This window comes from Abrus precatorius, unplaced genomic scaffold (assembly GCF_003935025.1).
Source record: "Abrus precatorius isolate BTA unplaced genomic scaffold, Abrus_2018 Scaffold2, whole genome shotgun sequence".
Lineage (NCBI taxonomy): Eukaryota > Viridiplantae > Streptophyta > Magnoliopsida > Fabales > Fabaceae > Abrus > Abrus precatorius.
Window position 1 is genome coordinate 36,156,411 of NW_020874362.1, and position 9,657 is coordinate 36,166,067.

A 9,657-nucleotide genomic window follows, 5' to 3' on the forward strand; every position below is an offset into this window, starting at 1 on the left:
GAAGCTCCTTTAATCTAATGCATAGGTGGTTTTAATGGTTAGTGCAGCAAGTTCAATTAGAATCGGATTCCTGCACCGCCAAATTGATGGGAGTATGAATACTACTGGAACTGTATAATTTTGAAAACTGACAAAAATGATTGATGATTGAGCCATTTATTAATTGATAGTGTACACGATTTGTCGAATCTTCTAGCTACGGCAAACTAAATTACTCTCTACCACTACCAAGAGAGACTGTATAGCACGTTACCTACTCCAAAAATAATTCAAAATGGATGGAAAATTTTAACGAAATTTGAACGGAAACTGCATTTAGTTTGTCTTTCGTATTAATACAAAGTAAGTTCTTAAGAAGAATACACAAGCTATTCAGAATAACAAAAGAAATCCCATCAGTGATGGAAGATAAAACAATAATTTGAGAAATGTTTGCTTAATGATCATAGAAAAAATTCAAAAAAATCAATAGGCAATTGAACTTGGGAAAATTAATATTAAGATTAGCTGACAAGAATACAGGGAATGATCATCAACATATCTGCTGCCATACAAAACTATCAAGTCTCAATGAGAACCTGAATTCCTCCTCCATGACTAACAGAAACATTGGAAAGCTTCAACTTGATAGCTTCAAACCCAGCATTTTCCATCTCTTGGCTAGTCAACCAGAGAGGTAAACAGTGATCAATCAAGTCCTGTCCACAACTCAAGGGTGAACCTCCCTTAAAAACCCGGGTTCTCCCAAACCTTGTAATTGTTGCTAGGTTAGAATCAGAAGGCTCTTCAGCATAACACTCTAATATTTCCCTGATGGCATTGCACCAGATTGGCCGAGCTACATTAAGGAAGTCATGCAAAACTAGTACTGGAAGGTTCACACTTCCCAGTTCAGATTCGTTGTGCCCTCCTCTCCCATGATAGTCTGACCCTCCAACTTTTAGAAGCCCATAGGCATCAGCCAGGTCACTATATGCTGGACACCAAAAGCAAAAATTAATATGCAAGAACAAATCAATAAGATTTTACTTTTATTTCTGCTTAATGAAATAAATTCCCATCACACAAATTCAATAAGGTAATTTATGACTATATATGTATAGTCTTAGTCAGAAACAAATGGATGTTCTGATACACGAGTTGACAAAGCTGATGAGTTTTTCTCTCATAAATTGGACTAAAATTTAGAATAGCTAATTCAGATTATCAAACAGTTGAATAGGGCAAGTGGAAGGAGGGGGAGAAAAGGCATGTAGTGCAACTAGAACAATTTATGATGTCCGTTTGGAATAAATTATGATTCAACTTGTTACGACAATTGACAAAGTACATAAACACTAGGTTTGGTTTTATATGGAGATTGATAATCCTAAACTATTCTATAACATCATTTTAACAAATAAACAAATGAAAAAAGTTTTGCTATTAAACATGTACCTGCTAGCCTTCCATCACTTTTGTAGACCTCCATTCCATGAAGGCCAGCTTCTTTCAACCTCCTGACAATGGGAACTGGGTTTTTCAATGCCCATGGATGAGCCAGAACAGCAACACCCCCAGTGTGACAAATCATTTTTATTGCTTCCTCTGCCAGAGGCTCACTTCCCCTGCAACACAATTATCATCATATCTTTGACCATTTTCCTTAACTACACAAATAATTGCAATCAACAAGAGGAAGCAATGCAATATTACGTGGAATAAGCAGGTCCACCGTCAAAGAGATATCGAGCAAAGGCTTGTCTGAGATTTTCTACATAACCTGCTTCAACCATGGCACGGGCTACGTGAAGCCGCCCTGGGGCAACCCCCTTGCCTGCAATTCTGCAGACATGCTCCCACTGAAGAGGCAATTTGAGCTTGTTCAATTTTAGGACAATGTTCTTTGCACGAAGAAAACGTCCATCCCTTATATTTGATAAAAACTTGTCCAGCTCCTCAAACCTTGTTGGTCCAATACTGCTGTAATATGCTAAAATATGAACTGGCTCCTCTGCTTCAGAATCACCCCTGCCAGCCATCAAAGTATTGGAGAAAAGAAAAGATACCAAGTATAATTGATTTAGAAAACTATAGTTCGTAAAAATTCTTAATCGCTCTCTCTAAAGAGAGAGAAACAACTCAAGTAATTTAAAGGTTAGTGTTATAATTCAATTAAAAGGCACAAGGAATCAGCAATAAAAATTACCTAGGAGAAAATATTGTGCTAATTTCAACACCAGGGATTATCTTGATGCCATATTTACGAGCTGATTCTACAGCCTCAGGTATGCCTGACAAAGTGTCATGATCTGTGAGAGCAAGAACTTTCACCTGTTATGAGCAAATAGTATAATTAAGAATGAGCCTAACACTAAAAAAGGAAATCCTATGCAAAGCTGGTGTGGTGGCTCAGGCAATAATCTTTGAATATCATGGTTAAACAGGATTTTGAAATAAGTAGAAAGTGCAATCCATAAACAAAATCAAATCGATCATAAATTTCATCCTCACTTATTTTAGAGGACTCTCCACTGTATCAAACTTTCTATCACCTATACCATCTCTTAAGTGGCCTCATTATCCTTATTAAATAGTCATAGAAATATTAGACAACGTCTTAGTTAAAAGGTGCACAAATTTCAAGGAAACATCCCTTTAATTTATAAATACTAATCCATGGTCTGATCTTTTGATTAGCGGATATTACCAAAATGGAAGTTAATGCAGAAGACAATGAGAGACTAGCACAACCTAATAATACTCAGCTGAGTTTTTTTATTTTATTTTATATTTATTTGTGTTGTTTTGCTTTGTTTCTGGCTATAACAATAACTACCTTGAAAAATATCCAATAGAAAGGTAACTAACAGCTTTTGAGGTTCTGTGTACAGATGTTAAAAAGAAGTATACATTTCACAATCAGGCTTAGGCTAAGCATCAAAACACAACTTTTAATCGTTGAAGAAAAAAAAAAAGGACATCGAAACTTACGCCGTTCATGTGAGCTCTCTCAACAACCTTGGAAGGGGACAAGAACCCATCACTGAATTTGGAGTGTGAATGCAATTCAAAGAGAAGCTTATCCCCACCTCTCCCCAGTGGTTTATGCACCCCAAAATCATCCACAACACAGGAAGAGGAAGTTGAAGAAGCCAAAGCAGAAGAAGGGTGATCCAAGAAAACCCATTCACTCACAAACTTGAAGGCCAGAACCTGCTCATGGGTCATCTTCTTCTTGGTGCCACCCCTGTTCTTCTTCTTCTTCTTATTCTTTTTATTATTATTAATATTACTATCCTTACCCTTGTTGGAATTGCTGGTGCCCTGAAGCACACAACCATCTCCCATTACTGGATTGAGCCTTTTGCCCAACGCAGTGCAGAAAAAATCAAAATTTGAAGGGAAAATTTGGTTCTTTGTTAGGGTAGATAGATGGGCATAACAGAGAGGAGCTATAGGCCTAGATAGAATAGAAGGAGAAATTTGAAAAAGGTTACTTACCCTTGTTGTGAAGGGCAGTGTTCAGGGTCACAGGTGTCCTCATCCTTAACCCTTTGGTGCATACGCTCAGACAGGTGTACCGCAGTACTCTCTGCCCTCTCTGCCTTATACGGCTAACCCTTTTATCCCTTCGCTTTCTGTTTCTGGCCACTATTTTCCCATCAAGTAATTAATGTTGCCTTTTATAAAAAAAAATCGCTTTTGTTAATGGTACTTATCAAACAATTAATTATAATCAAAATTATATAATAAATAAGCAAAATAAACTTATTATGAAACTAAAAAGATAATTCTTTTTTACCAAAATAGAATTAATATGGTACAAAATTAATTTCAAGCAAATCCTAAACAATCTATAGATGTCTTTTCTAAAGTCTCAAGAATTAGAATCCATCACATCGAGAGTGATGTTGGGACACATCGTTTCTAATTTATATTCCCTGAAGATGTCAATATTCCAAGCTGTGTAGATTCGTTCATAGTCATGAATTCGCGATGCATATTATTTTGTTGCCAGATTCCCTCGTAACCATAAACAAAAATGTGAGTAACTTAAATTTATTTTTAATCTAAATAAAAAAATTAAAATTTAAATCAAGAAAATAAGTTCTAAAATTGAAATATCTAATTTTAAAATACACACAATTAATTATTTGCATCAAAATTTTAATATAAAATAAAATTTTCATATATATATAAAGAATTAATAATTTGAAAATTTTGAAAATATTAAGAAGTGACATGAAAGATAGAAAATACAAAAGAAGATATTCTCATATTTAAATTTTAGAATACTAGAGTTAATAAATTATGTTAGAAAAATTCTTGTACTGTTCTCTTTCTTTTGATAAATAAAGGATAATTATCGGTTATTATGAGTACTTTTAAATTTGAGTAAAATTAGGAAATATAAATTGTAAGAAAGTATATGATTAACTTAAGTAAGTTTAAAAAATCAAATTAAAAGAAAATATATAAAAATAACATCATGACAAGAAGATTTTTTTATTTTTTTTTATAACTCGTGTTAATTTTGAAAAACAATATTGACATACGTGCATATAAAAAATATAACATACGAATAAAAGAGAAACATGATTATAAATAATGTCAATTATTGAATATTTAAATAATAAAAGGTAAAAACTAGTAATAATGCATAGGAAGAGGAACAAGAGTTACATGACAAAGGAGGCTAAAGAGAAGGAGTACAATTACGAAGGCGAAAATGACCAAACGTTGGAATAAATAAATAATGAATGAAAGTAAAAATAAAAGGGTCACTCTTCCATGATAACACTTTTGCCAGCTGAAAAGAATATATTTATTGCATAATTAGATTGATTTATTTTAGGATAAGTATAAAAAAGATATTTGTTATGTAAATATAAATTCGATTTATAAATATTAATTTTTTATAAACAAATCAACGGGTATAAGTGAATTTTAACATAAAGTTAATTCTATCAAAATTTAAATCAAACCTCCACTTTTGTTGCTATGAACTTTCCCATAGAACAGTAAATTTCAAGATCTGATTTTTAATTTTGCAGCCTTTGATAATTGGGTTTGAACACTGATACATGTTAGTGGCAACACAGATGTAATGATTTTGACCGCAACAACTCAACCTTTAAAATTATATGGGCAGAGTTTTTCACAGTCACAGGTCCTCACTTATCTTTTCTTGATGCTACTTCTCATGCTCTTCACTCAACCCTTTTCCATGGTTTTCAAACCATTTCTCAGTGCTTAGCTATACATGGGAGTCAATGTTTGGTTATTCTTCTCTTTTACTTTTCATTGCTTTGTTTTTTTCCTGAGATCACTTCCTTACATTGTAGCCCCCCTTCCCTTTCTTGTGTTCTCTTCAAAAGAACCCATTTGTTCTTTCTCTTTCTAATGTCAAACAAAGCTTCTCTCTTCTTTTGTTTCCACTTTGGACCCAAATTTCGTACAAAATGAATGCCAATGCTTGCTCATTCAAGTGCAATATATGCAGGACATATTAGTCTTTTCCTATAACCAATATTTCTTTCTTTATTTATTTGGAGCTGTCTCTGATTTTACTGTGAAACAATTAGATGTGTTTAGAAACACTAAAAGAAATATCTTCAAATGCAGATTTAATAAAGAAGTTATAATCAGTATTATTAAAATGTATATTTTTAATTTAATTTTTAGACTTTACTGTATTATAACTTTAACAAAGGACTATAGTAAATAACAAGTAAACAAAATGAATTAAAACATTTTATAAGAGCAAAAATGTCAAGGTAATAAAGTTTCATATTAAAAGATTATTCATAAGTTAAAGAATATATAAGTTAAATAAAATAGACTAAGACAGTTTACATTCAAAATCTTAATATGATATCAAAGTTCAATATAATAAAAAATACCAAACCCAAAATAAAAAAATTCTACTCAAATTATAAAAACATCAATGACATTTTTAAAAATAATAAAAAGGAGTATATGTCTAAATAATTAAAAAAAAACCCTATGTTAGAGGTTTAAACTTAAAGTTCTGTAACCACTAGTAAAAAAAAAAAAGTTACAAAAGTGTAAGTCGCAATTCAACCAAATATAGTTATACTTAAGAAAAAATTTCTAAAATTATAAAGTCTCACATTATTTGCTAGTAAAAACGTTATAAGTCTAATTGTCTAAAATATTTTGAACAAACAAATAACACAAATTCGAAGTACACTCTCTTCTAATCTTGAATTGAACTTAGATTTAAAATTATAATAAAAATAAACAATAATATTTATAAACTACAAGAAGTTATTTTTTGTACCAGTTAACATCCTAACATAAAAAAAAATTGATGATAGTAATATGATACTATTTTTTAAATGTATTTAAGTTGATCTAACTAATTGTTTTTAAGATTTTAATTTGAAAAATATGTATATTATTTAAATGTATATATTTTATTTAAAAATCATAACAAGAATATTATCTTACAATTTTTTTTAAATATTTATTTTATGAAAAGTTTAAAATATAATAAATATGTTATTTTTTAAAAAATCTATCTATAAAAAATTATTTTTCATAAAATCAAGAGAACAAATACTATTTCCTTAAAAAAGATGTGATTATAAAAATTATTTAAAATTTTAAGTGTAAAATAATAATATTTTAATACCAATCAATCATACTTTAAATGAACAAAATCAAATATGCCAGTGTCATGGTTTGTTTGTTTGTTTGTTTTTTTTCTGATGGGAGAAACAATGATTTCTTTATCAAGCTCAAGAAATCCCAGTAGTGAAATAACAAGAAGTACAACAATCCCAGTATTATGAAAAACATGTTTAATGAACTTGTGACATGCTGTGCTATGGACTGAATCTACTTAATACATCCACCAGTGGTCTTTTACACACATATATATAGTTACCATTGCCAAAGTTGAGTATGGAGATGTTACAGTATAAAGATATGAAAGCTTTGTTATTTATTAAGAAAAAAAAGTCCTCACATGCTCACAAAAATATATCTATACAGCTCTCTTGTGCAAGTATTAAGACATATTATTATTATTATTTTAACAATAATTTTTGCAGATTTTTTTAATATTTTTTATTATATAAATCATTTTATGTTATACTTCTCGGCTCCTTTTTTTTTCTTATGGTTTTTTTTCAAAATTTAAAAAACATGAATTTTTTAATAAAATTATAGAAATATGAAATTAAAAAATTGTTAATGACAATTTTTGATATAGTAAAAAATAAAAAATAAAAAAAGTAATAAAGTTTTAAAAGTCGTTATTGGTAATTTTTAAAAAATATTAAAAAATTAAAAAAAATCAAAAGTTACCGATAACAATTTAAACAAAATAATTAAAAAGTATATAAAAAATTATCATTAACAGTTTTTTTTTTGTCAAAAGTCACCAATAATAATTTATTAAAAAATTCATATTTATGTAATTTTTGTCAAAAATTCTATATTTTTGAATTTTAAATAAAAAAATCATATATTAAAAAAAAGCCAATACTTCCCTCTCCTTTTTTTTTTTTTTTTTATCTCTTACTTTATTGTAAAAAAAAAAGTTTACATACAAACAAGTACAAATATAACATCTCTTTCCGTAATAATAGTGTTAAAGCTGAAACCTTGCGTGTCACTATGTAGTAGCCTGTGTCAATACTCAGTTAGTATCTCAGTAGAAGAGACAATATTAGGGCATAAATATTGGACCCGTTCAGGGTTGCAAAGTGCATGCAAAACACACACAAAGAGAAGACTAAGCAGAGCCAGAAATTGACTAATTGGTGCAACACAATTGTAGCATCTTATGTCAGGGCAGGCACTAGCTATAGAATGGTAACAGAGGCAGAGAACATTTTAGTACCCTTTGGTTTAAAACCTGCATCTGTTCAAAGAAGGAGGAAAATGGAATAGTAATGCAAGCTCTTTGGAGGCACTTGACAGGAGTTAGTTGCTTGTGAGGATTTTTGGAGTCAGCCTGCTGCACCTGATTCTGATTCTGTATAGGGTCATATATCAGCATTGTTTCATGTGAAATTTTGTATGCATGTGGTAGCTGTTATCAGATACATTGAGTTCAAAGTTCAAACCATCTGAGTTTTAATTTCTATTTCACAGTTTTGCTCTAGTAAATAGGTGCTTTTGCTTTTGGCAAGGCTAGCACCAATAAGTTACTAAAAAAGGCCTGACATGCAATCGCAGTAAGAAAAATTGAGACTACATAAGAATTATCACAGCTCTGATCATTTATATTAATTTGCATTGGCACAATGTTGAATTTATGAAACCAATATAACTACTAATTAAAATTATAGATGCACTGTATATGAAAAACCATGACCCCCTCCTCCACCATTTTATTTTAGGTCTCGTGGAAAATAATGTTAAAATATATTAACATACACGACAGTATGTATATAGTTTTACATTTTTTAATAAAATATTTTTTTAGTTTTTAATCAATGTTTTAAAGGTACTGGTTAATTTTCTTTTATTTTTAAATAAAATCCAGTGAAGTTTCGAGAAATCAGTCAATATTTGATAAAGATTTGTTTTTCTTTCACTGTTGCTCGTTTGCTAGCTGGAATTGGTTTTTGTTATCAATTAGGTCAAAGTACTGAATAGTTTTCGGCAGTTCAAAAAACTGAACAGAACAAAACCTCAACGAAATACTGGACCAAAAGCATCTAATGATCCGAATACCTAACTCTCAATTTAACGTTTATAAATAAATGAACTTTCTTGATTAAAAAGTTGAGGATGGCACGGAACATTACAGTCACAACATGTTTTTTTTTTTTTTTTAATGTATATATTGTTTGGATTTGCCTTTATTGAATGCTTCAAAGTATAAACACCACTAAGGTGATTTCATTAAAAAAATATATATTTGGTTATGTTATACCAAATTCATGTGTGTTTTTAAAAGCATATTTGATTAAAAGTAAAGGAAAATGTTATATTTTTGCTTGAGTTTGATAATTTTATATTATTTTTTATTGTAAATCTTACTTTTTAGATATATTTTCTAGTAAATGATATAAATTATTTCGTTTCAAACCTATTTTTAATTAAAATTAATTTTGCATAATCAATTGTATCAAATCCTTCTCCAAACTCCGGTTAATAATAAGAGAAAAGATAACAAAACAGTACACAGCAAGAGGAACAAAAGTCACAACAAAAAAGTGACTGGGGAGAAGTACCGTTCCACCAGGAAAATGACCAAACAATATGCTTAATTAAGATCATAAAGAGCATGAAAATAGTAGTTCCCCCGAGAAAGGGATGAAAACAGACGTAAAAAGACGCCTTTTTAGCAATTAACACAATTGACCAACATTGAGTCATTGAGCCTGAGCAAGTAGGTTTATACACCTTAAGCATAAGATGTAACCCATTTATATACTACTCAATATTATATTGTTTGGACATTATATGTATAATTGATTTTTATACAAAAATATATATATATATATATATATATATTATATATATATACATATAATTCTAAAACATATTTTTTATATAAAAATAAATAAAGCTGTTAGGACTAAAGTTTTGTTTTCTGCATATTTAATATAACTATATTTAATGAGACTTGAACTTTTATATTTACATGTACGAATAATGTTAGTAATTACATTCTTTAATACGCACTCTCTT

General features: G+C 29.8%; 1 protein-coding gene across 1 annotated transcript; it reads right to left on the reverse strand.

Moving 5' to 3' along the window:
• Positions 1–302: 302 nt before the first annotated feature.
• Positions 303–3,576, reverse strand: LOC113858694 (3',5'-nucleoside bisphosphate phosphatase). The gene is made up of 5 exons (XM_027491425.1): positions 2,974–3,576; positions 2,189–2,313; positions 1,696–2,010; positions 1,438–1,607; positions 303–976 (listed from the first exon to the last, which is right to left on the reverse strand). The coding sequence occupies exons 1-5, from the start codon at positions 3,328–3,330 to the stop codon at positions 561–563; spliced, it is 1,383 nt and encodes a 460-aa protein (XP_027347226.1). The 5' UTR covers positions 3,331–3,576; the 3' UTR covers positions 303–560.
• Positions 3,577–9,657: the final 6,081 nt, after the last annotated feature.